Below are 16021 nucleotides of genomic sequence, written 5' to 3'. Positions count from 1 at the left end.
TCATGCCCCAGGTGCCCCACATTGCCACCCGACCCAGGAAGCTGGGCAAGGCAACTAGAGGCTTTTTTGGGCCACCTGCCAGTGCCCCCAGTGCTGCCCTGGGCACAGGGACAGGGGACATGGGGACCACAGGGTCTCACCTCTGGCAGCTGCGGGATCTGAATCAGCCGCTTGAAGTACTGCAGGTTGCTGGAGCGATAGAAAAGGTCCTTGAGCCTGCAAGGGACAGGGAATGGTTAGGGATGGCTTTTGTCCAGGAGGTGTCACCTGGCCACCATACTGCTCTGGACAGGAAGGTATTTTGGGCTGCCACCAAACTCAGGGTAGGTCCTGGGAGTCCCACCTGCCAGCCTCCCACTGCTGGAGGGTTTATCCCATAAACCCAAGGCCTGATGGGCAGGGAGAAGGATCTGGAACTTGAGTAACCTGGTCTAGTGGAAAGTGCCCCTGCTTATGGCAGGGGGGTGTACTGGATGACCTTCAAAGGTCCCTTCCAACCTAAACCACTTCCTGCCTACACAAAGTTTTCAGGAGCAGGGGGGCTTCCTGTCTGGAGCCAACATCTCCACCCTCACCTTCAGTTCCTGCAGGAGCATCTCCCCCAGAAGGAGGGTACCTCCCTCCAGGATTTCCAGTTTTGGGGAGGAGGGGCAGTGCCCAGCCACACCACTTCTAGCTCCCACCTCTGTCAGTCACTTGAGCATCCCAGTCAGGATCTTGGCACTGGTCATCCTTGTTCCAAGGTTAGCCCCTGACTGGTCAGAGCACAGCCAGCCCTGCTATCTGCTCTTTGCAGTTTGTGACCTTGATGCTGTCCCTCAGCACCATGACATCCCCTCCCTGCTCTCAGTGGCCAGTTTTTGTTTTGGTTACCTACATAATCATGTCTCTGCTCAGTCATTTTTAACCTCAATGCCTTGGGAGCACTCCCAGAGCACCAATGCTCCAGGTCTGGGCACTTACTTTCGGAACTGCTCCAGGAAGCGATCCCGGTGGCCCTGCAGTGTATCTGCCGGCAGACCTGCAAGAAGCAGCAAGTAGAAATGTCACTGGGTGTCTTCACGCATCAGGGAACAACCCATCAGCACAGCCACAAGGAGGTTTGGCTCTTTCCCAGAGATGGCTACCCTCCTCTGGAGGTCCAAACCTCCAGGCAGTGTCTTGCTGCAGGAGGAGACCACACCCCACACCCCCCAGAGCAGGGAAAAGTGTGGGCTGGCGACTGCCACTGCAATTCCAGACCCTGAAGGATATAGGTTTTGCACCTCCCTGCCCTGGTGACTCCCTTCACTCCCCAAAAGAGGCTGGGGACGAGGTGGTGGTGAACAACCCAGGCCGAGCAGGGTGGTGGCCCCAGTGCCTCCCTCTGTGTCCCCCCTGCCCTGCAGAGGTGCTGGGGACACTCACAGGAGTGCAGCTTGAAGAGCAGCTTGACAGTGTAGTCGTAGAGGTGGCTGCAGTCCAGGATCACCTGGATGAGCGGCGCCAGGCGGCACTGTCCTGCTGCTGTCACCGACACCGAGCGGGACATGTCCAGGGAGCTGAACACTGCAGGGAAGGAGGGCAAGGAGGGCAGGATCAGACCTGGCAGCACTGGCAGCACCAGAGGGTGCCACACTGTATCTGCCAAATCCACAGATGTCATCTGGAGTGAGAGCCCTTCCTTCAGCTGGATGGAGCAAGATACACCCTGGCCCTTGGGGACACAGCCTGCTGCCCTGCAGCTGTTTGAGAGCTCAGCAGGAGGGGAAATTCCCACCCAGGCCTGGGAACACTCCAGCCTGGCACCATGGGCCTCCAGCCGGGCCTAAGCCCCAGCCATGTCCCCAGGCAGAGCTGACATGCAGCCCCTGTGCTCTGCCTGTCACTGTTGTCCCACTGGCACTTGAGTGTGCTGGGTGTGCCAGAGGAAAGATGCTCTAAAACCAGCTGGGAGAATCTGGAGACCATCTCATTCCAACGCCTTCCACCATCCCAGGCTGCTCCAAGCCCTGTCCAACACTTCCAGGGATGGGGCAGCCACAGCTTCTCTGGGCACCCTGTGCCAGAGCCTCCGTACCCTCACAGGGAACAATTCCTTCCCAATATCCCATCTCTCCCTGCCCTCTGGCACTGGGAAGCCATTCCTTGTGTCCTGTCACTCCAGCACCTTGTTCAAAGTCCCTCTCCAGCTCTCCTGGAGCCCCTTTAGGCTCTGACAGGAGCTCTAAGGTCTTCCTGGAGCTTTCTCCTCTCCAGGTGAACACCCCCAGCTCTCCCAGCCTGGCTCCAGAGCAGAGGGGCTCTAGCCCTCAGAGCATCTCTGTGGCCTCCTCTGGACTCTCTCCAGCAGCACCATATCCTTCCTGTGCTGGGAGCCCAGGGCTGGGGCAGCTCTGCAGGTGAGGTCTCACCTGAGCAGTACAGAGGGGCAGAATCCCTCTGTCACCTGCTGCCCATGCTAGGGGATCAGCCGAGGGCACAGGGGGTTTTGGGACACACATGGCTGGGGCATGTTGAGCTTCTCATCCTCCAGCAGCCCCAAGTCCTTCCCAGCAGGGCTGCTCTCCATCCTTTCACCCTCCAGCCTGGATTGACACCAGGGGCTGCCCTGACCCCGATGCAGCACCTTCCACTTGGCCTTGTTGAACCATAATTCAGGTGAAGTGCCCACAGAAGAGCTGAGCTGTGGTGCCCTCAGCCAACACCCCCTGTCAGAGCCTCCTCCAGCTTGGATTCCTGCAGATCTCCCACTCCACCCTCTCAGAGTAATGTGGGGCTTTACCTGTCTGGAAGAGGTTCAGCTCACACTCCAGGTAGTCAAACATCTCCACCGTCAGCTGAAAACTAGGAAACAGGGTTGAGGATGGTTGGGGACTGTCCCCAAGGCCACCCATGAGCCTCAACCTCTGCCAGGTGCCACCCTAAAATGATGAGGGTGCTCTAGTGTGGATGCACCAGCCTTGCCTGGGGCTCTGCCTGCTTCCAGGACCTGTGGCAGGGCAGGGGGCAGGAGGAAGGTCCTGTCCCTGCTTGATGGTGCTCCTGGGCAGATCATTCACCCCTCCTACACCCACCCCCTCCCAGAGCTTCCCCTGCCCCTCACTCACAAGTTATTGACATCGTTCTCCCCAGCCTCATCCAGCTGCCGGTCAGACATCTGCAGATTTCCAGGGAATCGGGGATTCTGCGAGGGAAACAGGCATTGGGAAAAGGTTCCAGAGGATCTCCTGCTCTGGCCACAGCTCTGGGAGCACCAGGGCTGTGCTCCTGGGGACTCAAAGCCAGCTCTTGGATGAGCCAGGGGAAGGATGTGGGGGAAAAGGGAGGCAACACAGGGTGACCAGAGCATCCCTAATCCATGGTGTCTGTGCTCTTCCCAGCAAGAAAACCCAATTGTCCCTAGGCTGAGAAACCTGCCAGGCAGGGAGGAGATGGAGCTGCCAGCAGAGAGCTGGAGGGGATGGAGTGGTATCTGCTCCAGGGGGTACCTGTCCTAGCATTTTGGGGAAGGTCACATCACATTTCCAAAACAGGGTGATGGACACAGGAAACACCTCTTTCATCAGAATTCTTCCCCCTTTGTCTATCTACGACAGCTGGGGGGGAAGGGGGGTGTGTGTTTCCTACTGCTTGTAACCCACCAACTCCTAGCGCAGCCCTAGGAGCTCTGGGCCACCAGCAATCCTGCCACCCACAAAGCATTGGTCCTTGGGCCATTTTGGACCCAATTTTGATTACCACTGGCAGCTTTAGGAATATTTCATGGAGAAAGCAGGATAGTCATGCCAGTCCATTGCTGTCACCCCAGTGCCATCCTGTGCTGCAGCCTTGGTGGGGGAACTTACCTTGGTGTGAAATTCCATCTTGGTTCTCAGCAGTTTGAGGTAGATGCTGCAGAGCTGCCCGTAGCCCTCACTCAGGTGGCCCTGGGGACAAAAAAAAGCTGTTGAGATGCATGGCAGGCTGTGGAAAAGCTTTTTTTCTACATGATAATCACTCTCTTATCTCCCCAAAACCACAGCCAAACCGGATGCAGGCTGGCTGTACTGAACAGATTTAGTCAGGACCTTCTCATCACCTTCTCTGCAGGTTTCAGTGCTTCATTTGACTGTCAGAGCAGAGTTTTTACCATGTTTTGCCATAAAATAGGAAGGAGGCATTTGATTTTGGTGGGAGGGGACACCAAATGCAACTGAAACTCAGTCCAGGGAGGTGATGACAGGTCAGCCATGGCTGTGCTCTGCTTCCTGGCAGAGGGAAAGAGGGAACCCCCCAAGCCTACACCCTCCCAGCCCGGCTGAGGGATCCCCAGGGTGTCCTCCCCATGTCTGGCAGGGTTGGTCACTCACCCACATCCTGCTCATGTCACTCAGCTCATTCTTGTATCGCACAGAGTCTTTCAGGACCTGGAGAAATGATGGTGACAATCAGCAGGCAGAGCACCAGGACATGGTGTTGCATTCTTGAAACCACGAACAGGATGAGGAATGGGAGGTCTTGATGCATTCCTGATCCTTTATCACCACCACCAGCCCTGGGTGCCTCAGTTTCCCCAAGGAGGATCCTTGCTGCCAGCTCCTGCACTGATGCTGAGCAGTTTCCTGTGGCACCAGCACTGCCATCAGCACTGGGGTTTGAGGCACACAGGTTTGTGGGCAGGGCAGCACCAGAGGGGCTCTGGCACTCAGGATTGACCCCCAGGAGGGCACTGACCCTTCAGGAGGGCTCTGGCTGCAGTCCCCAGTCAGGATTGACCCCCAGGAATGCACTGACCCTCTGCAGTCCCCAGCCCAGGACTGCCACCCCAGGAAGAGAATGACCCTCCAGTGTCTCCCACCATCCAGTGCAGCCCTGCAGGGGAAAGGCTTTGTCCCCAGGCTGAGCTCTGGGCACTCACATTGGAATGTCCATCCCGGAGGAGCTTGTGGAAGACATGGCAGAACTTCCAGCAGAGCACAGCATTGCCGGACAGAGGCAGTCTGTTCACCACTGACCAGAAGGTCTGGGCTCCCTTCTCATGGTGTGTGCCCAGGATGCACGGTGCCAGTGGTCAAGGAAACACTCTTTTGCCCTTTGCTGATGGAGAATGGCCACCCAAAGCCAGCTGAACCCTAAGAGCTCAGGGGGCTCAGGCCACCACACCGCCCAGCCCAGGCATGTGCTGTCCCCAAAATGTCCCCAAAACCCTCTCTCCCGCAGCCCTGCTCTGGGAGCACCATGGCACATGCAAGGCTGGGCTGTGCCCCTGCTGAGCATTCCCAGGTGTCTGGCTGGGACGCTGAGGATCCACTTTTGGTGGCAGCATCCCAACCTGCTGCAGGCACCCCAGCAGGTTCCCCTCCCGCCCTCTCATGGGCTGGCAGAGCTGAGAGCACCAGCCTGGACACATTCAAAGGCTGTGCCAGCAGGAGCAGGAACCCTGTGCCACGCTGGAAAAATACCCAATGTCATTAATAGCCCTCCAAGGTCCCATCCAGCCATCCCCAGCACCCCAGGCACCTCTCCTCACACACCCTCTTGATGCTGCCCCTTTTCCAGGCAGCCCCAGCCCTGCTCCACCCCTCCTTGTCCCAGGGCCAGCTTTGGGAAGGATATTCCTGGCGTGTTTCTCCTTGACAGCCACTTCCTGCGCATTAATGGCCTTATTGATGCTGACGGTCTGCAAGAGAGAAGCGATGGAGGGGGTGAAATGGGAAGGGTTGAGGCTCCCTCCCTGTCCCCCCTCACTCACTGAGACCCTCTGGCTCTGCCAGCACCTGCCAGTGCTTGGGTCCCATCCAGGTCCCCAGTCCCTGCTCATGCCAGCTGGATGCTGACCTTTCCCGGATGCCTTTCTGGGATGCAGTTGGCATCCAGCAGGTTCAGCTGCTGCCAGGACTCATTTACTCAGGATAATAACGATGCAATTAAAGCAGTGCCCACAAAGAACCCTCTGCTGCCCTCGGAGTGGTGGGACAGGCAGAGGGAAGGCAAATCCCTCCCCTGCCCTTGGGTCGTGGGCAGCGACTGGCAGCTCCTACCCCACTTTTGGAGGGGGCTGAATGGGGAGGACAATTTGGGGGGCGCTGAGAATGGAGCAGTGGAATGGCAAGAGCACTGCCAGCACTGCCTGGCAAGGTCCTGACTGCTCCACAGATCAGAGGGACAGGAGTGGAACCCACAGGCAGGACTTGCCACGCAGGTGTTGAGGACCTTGGGGAGTTCACCCTGAGGAGCCTGGGCAGAGCCAGCCAGCATTTATCCCATGGAAGGCAGTGACAGTCACTGGAAGCATTTTCCAGGCAGGATTTTTAACTCTACCCCATTTCTGATCCCACACGGGGACACAATGATGCCAGCTCGGGGTCACCCTCTCCCCAAGCTCCCACATCACCAAGTGCTTCCCTGGCACCTGCTCCCTGAACACCATGCTGCCAAGGGAAGGAACCATCTGGCTCAGCACTGCCAGAAGTAGCTCATTACTGATATAAACCAATTAAAGCTGTGGGATTAACTCCAACACCTTCCTCACTGCAATCCTTGCTGCCACCCTGCTTCCTGGCCCTCTCTGAGGTGGCCCCACCTGGCTCCATCCCTACAGACCCTGGTGACTCTGTGCTGAGCAGAGCTGGAGTAGCCCACAGGAGCCCCAAATGTGGTGGGGTACAGCCCCAATCCTCCAGGAAGTCCCTCTGCCACCAAAACATGTGTCAGCTGGAGTGGGAACAATGATGGGCTGAGAAAAGAGACCCCAACCAGCTGCACCCCCAGCCCAGAGCCAAGCACCCCCTTAGCTGAAACTGTGTCCTGATGTCCCAGGATGAACCAGCTCTGCTGCTCTGTGGTGTTTGCAGCCCCATCCCTATCAGCTCTAGGTGGTGATTGTGGAAGTGACCACTAAGGACACTGGAGGTGACATGGGAGGTCATCAGCAAGGTGCAGGAGGCTCATTTTGAGGTGTCAGGATTGCCAGCTGCAAGACACCCATCCCAGACACCCAGAGCAGAAGCTGGACCTCAGGGTGGCTTTTTAAGAGGAGCTGAAAGGAACACCAGCAGTGGAGGGAGCTGGATCCATCCCTTCCTGAGAGGCTGGATGGAGGGAACAGGTTCCCAGGACATGGTGACAAGGGTGGGAGTCACCTCTGCAGCTCTGCCAACCCCAGCAGCTACAGCCCCTCATCAGGAAAACCACAACATTAAATTCAGCATTAAAAAAATCCCTTGGGAAGGCACCTCTGCCACTCTGGGGAAGGATGCCCATGTCCCAAAGGCCTGGAGCAGGATGTCCTCATGCCAACAACCATCTGTGACACATGCCATGGATCCAGCCCCAGGGCTAGCTTGTCCTCATCTGAAAACCCATCCTGCAGCCCCAAAGGCACAGTCAGGAGAGCCATGATGAACCAGCTGGCACAGTGACCAGTGCCAGGATTGGCATTGAAATGCACATTTCACCTCAGAATGGACTCCTGGAGCACGAGGAACAAGCCAAGTGCAAAGGCAGAGCTGGGGAGTGGAAGCTCCCAGCCAGAGGCACCACTTTCCTGAAGCCAGCATGTGTCCTGCTGGCCCTGAACAGGGATGGTCTCCAGAGGGGAGCAGTGCTGCATCCCTGGGAAAGCTGGAAATGGAGCTCCCAGTTCAACTGCTCTCTCCTGCCAGCTTTTCCCGGCAAAGCAAGGACACTTTTTTCCAACCAAGGAAGTGCCAGTGACCTCCCAGAGCGAGGAGACACAGTGGGAGGGTGATGGGGGCTGGCAGCCCCTGGCTCCAGCAGGGACCTCCCAGAACCTCCATCCCCAAGTCCCTCAACTCCACCTGAAGCACACACAACATCCATCTGGAAGGCAGAAAGGTTTTCTGAGGAAAATCTGGATGTCACTTGTCCTTGTGGACACCCCAGTGCCATTTGCCAGAGTGCAGGGCAGGGGTGCCATCCCTGGAGCCACCTGGGAGATGCCCAAAGTGCCACACCAATGTCTCCAGCAGTGCCCACTGCAGCAAACCAGGGGAGCACAGAGCAGCAGCAGGAGACCAAGGCTGGAATTGTCACCTCCAGGGGACAAGCAGGGTCAGGGAGGGTGATTTGGCTGCCAAACTGGGTCAGGACAGATGGAAATTTGGGGCTGCCTGGACAGCAAGTGCAGAGCCCTTCCCCAGGCAGAGTCTTTCACCCTGACTCAGAGATGGTGCTTCCCACCACCAACTGATGGGATTTTAATTTAATTACGAGCTTCCAACCTATGAGGGCAACTTCTGACCCACCAGGACACGTCTGGGCAGTGCTGCTGGCCCAGCTTGGGTTTTGTGAGCAGGGCAGGGCACAGGGGGGACGTGGGGCAGCCCCACACCCCACCCTGCTAACAGGACAGGAAACCCTGGGGTTTCCTCTTGTGCAATGGGCCAGGCAGGAAGCGTGAGGAGAGTCCAGAGGGGCCCATTGCACAGGGAGAGCTGTCAGGGTGACAATGCCATCCGGCCACCCTGGCAGAGCCACAGGGCCAGGATGTGGGACTGAGCATGGTGGGGCAGGACCTGGAGCAGGGCTGGGCTCTGCCAGGCTGGAGAGTGGCTCCAAGGGTGCTGCCAGGGCTGGGAAGGACATAGGGGATGGAAGGACATAGGGGCTGGGAATGCTGCAAGAACCATTAGCTTTACAAGCCACTTGAGCAGGGTGAGGGAACCCCATGGCATGTGCATGGAAAGCTCTCCCCACAGGCCATCTGGGAGAGGAGCAGTCTGGGACTCTGTGTCCCTGAGCAGTGGGACCTGCCAAACTGCCTTTTCCTTCCTCTGCAACACCAAGGGCATTCCCAGAACCCTGTGGAAGGTCTAGTGCCCATGGCTTGACAGGTCACCCTAGCCATGTCCCATGGGAATTCAGGAATCCCACTGGCAGGGAGTGCTGCCAGCCCCTGGGAAGAGCTGGAATAACCCCATGGGAACCCCCAACCCCTGATCCAGCCAGCCCTTCTCACAAGGACATCCCAGAGCAGGGCAGAGCCACCAACAGCTCCACACTGGGATGACCCATGGAGCAGATCTCGTGTCACCTCTGTGTGTCCACAGGCTCTGGACAGGGACAGAGGAACCCAAAACTACATGGAGGGAGAGGGTTAGGGTGACAGAGGCTTTCTGAGCCCTGATACACACTTCTCCCTGTCACACACACCCTCACCCCCCACCAGCTCTCCCCAGATTATGCTCTCACTCTCTGAATCCAAAATTTCCCATTTGGAGGCGAAGAGCCAAGCTTGGCTCAGGAGCAGCACAACGCCTTCTTGCTTCTTTCATTTCCAAAAGGAAATGAGTGTTGATTAAAGAATCCAGAGCTACTGCAAATTATTTGGAGAAACTGAGTAAGTCGCAGTGCAAATCCTCTTAGTAATGCTCCCTCATTTCTCCTTAATTCCTTTCTATAAATGGAGAGCTGGGATGGAGAATACCTCCAGAAAACTGCTTGCAAGCCCTGCAGATGCAGGAGCTTTGGGGAAAGGAGTGAGAAGGGAGACTTGACTAGAAGAAGACTGGAAGAAAAATCCATGGGCTTAACTAAAATGCAAATCCCAGGAAAGCAAAGCTTGGCTCAGGCCCTGGAGGTGTGCAGGACATGGGGTGCAGGCGAGCTCTTCCAAAGGCACATCTCTCTTCAAACATCACCCACCACCAGCAGCCCACGGCAAGTTCCACCCTCAACAGGACTCAGGGAATGGTTTTCTCCAGCAAAATCCTGGAGCAAAGCCAGCTGGATAACACCCAGGGTGGTCAATGCTCTGCTGAGGACTGGCGAGAGCTCCTGGGGACAGATGGGGTGGCTGCAGCTCCCCCCACACTGGGCACCTGTGGCCTGACAGAGGCAGCAGGGAACAAGCCTGGCTTTGTGCCTGCCAGCAGCCAGAGGGAAAGGGAGGCAGGAAGGCAGGAAAGCAGTGCTGGCAGGGCTGGCTGGCCACATAGGATGTAAAATCCAGGGATGTATTTCTACACACTGGATAGGAGGATGCTCAGTGCAACCGAGTCTTCCTGCTCAGTCCCATAGGTTTCCTGTGAGCAGGGAGTGGGGAGATGTGAAAAATACCTTCCCACCACTTAATCCAGGCTATTTGGCTGCATCTGCTGCTGGATCCATGAGTTTGGAAAGCAAGTGCTCCTCTGCTGGCTGGCTACATGCTGGAGCTGCTCTGGGGATGAAGCTCCTTGTCCAGGCTGAGTATCTCCCCAAAGGTGCTGCTGCTCTTCTCACCTCCTGCTCCCTCCAGATGAGAATAATTCCCAGAATGACACAGGTCTCAGATTTCCCAGTGCCTGGGCCATAAAAACAACCATCTTCCCCCAGTCAAAGATGTATTCCAGTGACAGAGACCCCAAAACCTCATTGCATCCACCAGGGTCACTCCCAGTGGCAGTGTATCCAGATGTCCCTCTCCAGGAGGAGATGCTGATGCCACCAGCCCAGATGCCAGCAGGAGGAGGACCAAGGTGTCCAGAGACAGTCCTGAGCCCCAGGTGGCACCAGGGGGGTCACCTTGTCCCACAGACTGAACATGGAACACCCAAAACACAGTCACATCACAGGGAAGATGGCAACAGGCTCCATAAGCCACACTGGAATCCAATGGCATCTCCAAGATGCTTTTCTTGGCAGAGAGCTGCCCTGGCATTGCTGCCTCCAGGTCTGCTCTGCTGAGGCCAGGAGGACAATGACTTCAGGCTGATGACACCAATGGCCCCTCAGGCACTCAGCAATGGCTCATGGAGGAGTGCTATGGAGCTCTTCCAGCACAGGTGGGGTTTCCAGGGAAAAAAACACCTGAGCCAGGAAATGGAGGGGTGGTGTGAGGGTCAGAGGCCTCTGACCATGAGGAGACACACGAGGCTGGAATGCCTCCTAGCATGCCTTTCCCTGGAGAGCTGTAGTGCTGTTATCCCAGCAGGAAAACCAAACTGAAGTTGTAGGATGCCCATTTGGAGTGTGCCTGGACAGCCCACTCCACCAGCTCCCAGCTCCTCCTCCTCCTGAGGGCAGCAGAGATTGGGATCCACAGGGGGATGTTCCCATCAGCTGCATGTGCAAGGACCTGATCCACTGTTGGCTCTTCCAGAGCCTCTAGTGAGAATTCTGAGCTCCACACCATTAGGAGAGATGGGGTAGGATTAGAGGAACCCCAGTGTGATCTGATTGCTCCTCCACCTCAGAGGCAAGGGAAAAGAAGGAAGACAACCACCCCAGTGAGACACCTGATGCCAGGAGAGGAGAGCTGGAATGATCCCAGGGAGGGTTTGGGTCCATCAACAGCAGAGCTGAGAGCTCACCAGAGTGAGCTGCTCAGCACAGGGAACCAGCACTTGGAGTGCTGGGCTACTGGATTTCTCCAGTGCCATAAACAACTTCTGGAGTTTAATTACTTGGACAAGGGATTTTTAAATCCCGTTGAAGGAATGTGGACTTTTCCAGTACACAGATAAATAAACTTTAGGGGGAAAAAAGGATGGTGAAAAGCAATTTTGGGGAGAACAGCTGGCAAAAAGCAAGGCTACATGAGCCAGACCTCACAGGGACCACTGGGGAAGCTGACACTGTAAAATTCAGAGCCCAGGCTGCTGCTGCCTGGCACTTCCAACCCCACAGCACAACCAGAGCCCATCACAGGGGGCTGGATCAGAGGAGAAGCAGAAATCCAGGGGGATCCCCAGGATCCCCATCCCTCAGTGAAAAACATGCACATCAGCTCATTACTCTTCTTTCTTAATTACTGCTCAGGGCACTCTGTCAATCCTGCCCCACGTGCCCAGCTGGCTCTGCCATGGCTTGAGCCTTTCCCGTGAGCTGCCCCAATATCCAGGCTTTTAATTTTAAATGGGGATTTTATGCAAGGATAATCTCTTCCAGCAGTGGTGATTTCCGTCTGGGGAGGGAGTGTGGCTCTGTCTGCCAGGGTCAGTGGTCCAGGAAGGTCTTTCACCACCTTCAGACGTTCCCAAAACATTCCCAGTCATGCTGACCAGAGTCTTCTGCTTCCCAGCTGACGCAAATATTTGGGCATTTTTTGGAACAGGAAGAGATAAAGGAGTGAGGATGGAGGACTTGAGGAGCAGATGCAAGGAGCTCATATCCAGATGTGCATTTCCATGATCAGCTGCCATCCAGGACTCACTCTTCTTGGGAAGCATCACCCTGGCAGGAACACAGGGGTGCTCATTGCCCTAGTGGGATATTCCCAAATTAAGCCAGCATCTAGTTTTGATGGAAATCATTCCTTGCAATGCTTCTGGGTGAGCAGCAACTCTCAGACGCAGGATGGGGCATCCCTCTCCTGTTATCCCCCTAGGATGTCTGGATCCTGCAACGGTGCCAGGAACAGCCACCACCATGTGGGCTCCACGCCGCACCGGAGGGACCTGCTGGAGCACCGGGAAAAGCCAAATCCTTCCTCCCGGCTGAGCAGCGCAGGGGTGACCATGCTGCCTTGTAGCCACAGACCCCAAAAACCCGCTTCTCATCGCAAGCTTGTTCCGTTCCTTCCACCCGGGTAAGGGGCAATCCCTCGGGCTGTGACATGAGCAGCGGGCATAGGGACACAGGTGCCCGGGGATACAGGGACACAGGTGCTCGTGGGGACATGGCGACATGAACGCACGGGGACACGAGTGCTCGCGGGGACACGGACGCGTGGGGACAGCGGGGCACGGCTGCTGGTGGCACGGCCTGAACCCGGCCGGGCCGAGTGCCGGGGGAAGGCTGCTCACCCGGGGCTGTGCGAACGGAGCCGCAGCCGCCCGGGGAGCTCCGCATCACCACGGAGACGAGCCGCCGAGCCCCCCGCGCCCCGCACGGCTCCCGCCGCCGCACCGACCATCCCCGCTCCCCTCGCTCCTCCGGGCACCGCCGGCGTGCGGGGGAACCAGCTGCCCCGGGAAGGAGTTTCCCTGCATGCGAACCGCGATGCCACGAAGGAGCCCGGAGCGAGGGTCGGCAGGGGTCGGCCGCAAGCACTTACCACCTTGCCCAGCTCCATGGCGGGCCGGCGGGCTCGGCGCTGCGGGCTCAGCGCGGCGCGGCGGAGGCGCCCATGGCGGCGGCCCCGCGGGGCGGCGGCGCTGGAAGGTTCTGCCGGGCAGAGGCGGCGAGCGGAGCGGCGCGGAGCGGAGCGGGGGGGCGCGGGAGGGAGCGGGGCTGGGGCTGACGGGGGGGCGCGGGGCGCGCTCCCGCGAGGGGCGGCGCGGCCGGGGGTGAGGGGGGGCGCGGGGCGCGCTCCCGCGAGGGGCGGTGCGGCCGCGGCGCTCGGCCGGAATAACAAAGGAGCCCTCGGGGGACGAGCGCGGGGGGAGTCCCGCAGAACCGCCCGCCCACCCCCGGCACCGCCGCGCCCCCCGCCTCGGTGGGGTGGGGGAGCGGGGAGCTCCGCAGCGCCCCGGGGCAGCCGCCCCAGCCCTCCTCCATCTGCCGACCCGCTGCCAGATCGCCGCTTCGTGCCCTGCGCGACCGCAATCGAACCCTTGCCCCGCTGCCGGACCTGCTGCCCCATCCCTGTCCTGCTGCCCAGTCCCCTGCCTCATCCCTTGTACCGCCTGCACCCTCCTGCTCCATCCCCTGCCCCACCGCCCGACCCTCTGCTCCACTGCCAGACCCCTCTCTTACCCCCAGCAGCCCCCCTACCCCTGTGTCTGCCCCCCGGTCCGTTCCCTGTCAGCCCCCCTGCTCCATCCTCTGCCCCACCTCTGTGCCTGGGGGTGAAGATACCCTGGCGGGCCTGGCTGGGACTTGCTCAGGGTTCCCTTGTTCCAGAGCCCACTCAGCTGCTGGCATCTTGGTTCCAACAACAAAAGCAATTAAGCCAGCATGGTAATGACCCCCTGGCCCAAGCCCACCGCATGGGCAGGCACGGCCTGCTGCCCACAACCACCCTGCCGAGGGACAGGAAAGTACCCAGGCAGGAGGATTTGGGTTTTTCGCAGCTCCTCCTCGTGCTCAAGGAACATTTTCCGATGGGAGGTACAAAAGAAACCCAAACAATTCCTCTGTCGCTCAGTGAATCCCCTAACAGCAACCCCAAAGCACTGCCCGGGCCCTTGGCTTGCCGGCATAGACGCTTCAGAGGCGAAGAACAAAGTGCTGCTGTGGGGCCAGCCTGGCCAACACGCTAATCCCCCGGGATTACTGCAGTCTAGTCACGGCTCAGCCACTTACTCGGGGAGGGTGACTTGGCCTCTCTTAATGAGATAACAGGATCCCACAGCCCCGAGGGGACAGAGGTTGTGGAGCTCTCCCAACACCCAGCTCCACAAGCACTGAGTTCATCGCAGCCTTGGGGGAGCTTTTAGGGCAAAGAGCAGGCTGTGTTTTCCTCAGGTGGCTGTTAAAGCCCCTGTGAGATCCCCGGGATGGACAGACAGATCGACAGAGCACTGCTCGGCAGCACTGCTTGTCTCGGAGCACACAGCTCATGGGTTTTTTGCCGGACCAAATGTGTTTTGCTGGACCAGATGGTTTCAAGCAGCAGCCAAACTCCTTCAGGAGCAGAGTCTAGAAGCTGCTCTGAGCCTGGGAAGAAGCATGGGTCAGTGCTCTGGGGACAGGTAAAAAGCAATTTTGCCATTATACGTGCCACCATGGGGCCAGGGTTTGTGCTCTCCCTGCAGGGAAGCCCTTCAGGAAACAACTCCCAGTCATGTTCTCAACATGAAAAGTGAGCTCTTGGATCCTTGCTGTGCAGCCCAGCCCTCAGCCTAGTGTTCCCCCTGGTTTACAGAGTTCCTGGAATTAATTCATTCCCCCTTAGCTGGGTTTAGCATCACTCTGAATTCAATACCATGTCCTCTGCTCCCTGCTGCATGTCCTGCAGGTGCAGCCCAGGATTTCCAGGGCACCAAGAAGCCAAGCCACAGCTTCCAGAGGCGACGCTACTGCAATTAACACTTGGTCATCAAGTATTGATGGCTCATTTGCATGAAGAGACCTTAAGGCAGTTATGCAAAGAGCACAGCCGAACTCAGTCCCTCCCACAGGCACAGGATGGATGGGATTTTCTCCACAATGCCACCTGCATGGAAAATAGCCTCTAAAATAACAAGCAGGATACATTAATTTTTCCATAGATACTGGTGACATGCTGTAATACCACTGGATCCTGCGTGCAGCCAAGCCAGACTGTGCACCCCCCACTCACAGGCTTTGTGCTCCCAGCATCCCTCCTTAATCTCCCAAATTAAAATCAGCTCATCATCATTGACCTTATTTTTTCCAAATCAAGCTTTCAGCTCCCCCCCTGAACAAAATGCTCAGTTCAGGGGGAAGGTGGTTAATGCTGCTATCCAGAGTCTCCTGCAGAGCCCAGAAACCTGAGTATCCGAGGTCATGGTTGCTGTGTGGCTCCTCAGGGCTGAGCTGCTCCAGCTGGCAAAACCCACAATTTGGACACCGCCAGGAAGCACTTGGGGCAAAGGCAGAGAGCTCCAAATCCACCTGACTTCACAGCATGGGGAGCTTCAGCCAGGGGGCAAAAATAAGAGCCAAGGCAGCTCGAAGAGAAAATCTGGAAATTAACTGAAAGGCAATTTTGGGAGAGTCCTGGGAGCAAGGGGAAACCCCAGTTCCCCAGTGGCCAGGAAAGCTGGAAGCACTAAGCAGGAATGACAGCACCCAACCATTCCAGGGCTGGTGCAGCCTATGGGGACAAATCCCACCACTTCAGGGATCCACTGAGGTGGAAGGAATTTCCTCCATGCTCTACCCAGGCGAGTTCCTTGCTGTGGTTCAGTGCACTGCAGTGAGGACACACGGGGGAAGAGCCATTCCTGGCCCCACAGTGCTCCTGGGTCATTCCCAGTGGGATGTATAGAGTATCCCAGGCAGATGTGCAAACCCCCACACTTCATCCCAGAATCCAGCAACCCTCTCCAGGGCTTCATCCTCTCTCAAAAATTCAGGATGAGCTTGCAGAGGACCCAGCAAGCCTCTCCAGGTGGGATGTAGGGAATGAGGAGGGATGCACTGATGGAGCTCCTGAACTACTGCAGGGCATCACAGGCACTGCCTCCATTGGGGCAGGAAGGAACAT

At 57.6% G+C, this 16021-nt stretch overlaps 1 protein-coding gene across 2 annotated transcripts in view; it reads right to left on the bottom strand.

The window, feature by feature from the left end:
• The window catches only part of HIP1 (huntingtin interacting protein 1), a 43173-nt gene that overhangs the window by 9371 nt on the left and 17781 nt on the right, over positions 1–16021 (bottom strand). Inside the window, exons 1-10 of one of the 2 annotated variants that reach the window (XM_085078867.1) lie at positions 12962–13114; positions 5578–5641; positions 4880–5022; positions 4332–4388; positions 3828–3908; positions 3090–3166; positions 2765–2826; positions 1408–1548; positions 964–1021; positions 141–216 (exon numbers count right to left, since the gene is read on the bottom strand). In XM_085078867.1, the coding sequence (XP_084934993.1) occupies positions 141–216; positions 964–1021; positions 1408–1548; positions 2765–2826; positions 3090–3166; positions 3828–3908; positions 4332–4388; positions 4880–5022; positions 5578–5641; positions 12962–12979 (777 nt within the window). In that variant the 5' untranslated portion in view covers positions 12980–13114. Of the gene's footprint in view, positions 1–140; positions 217–963; positions 1022–1407; positions 1549–2764; positions 2827–3089; positions 3167–3827; positions 3909–4331; positions 4389–4879; positions 5023–5577; positions 5642–12961; positions 13115–16021 lie in introns of those variants that run through there. The other variant, XM_085078868.1, reaches the window with a different exon arrangement.

This window comes from Lichenostomus cassidix, chromosome 19 (genome assembly GCF_008360975.1).
Source record: "Lichenostomus cassidix isolate B80296 chromosome 19, HeHo_3.0, whole genome shotgun sequence".
NCBI lineage: Eukaryota > Metazoa > Chordata > Aves > Passeriformes > Meliphagidae > Lichenostomus > Lichenostomus cassidix.
Note: the sequence above shows the minus strand (reverse complement) of the source record. Positions and strands in the feature narration are given on the sequence as shown.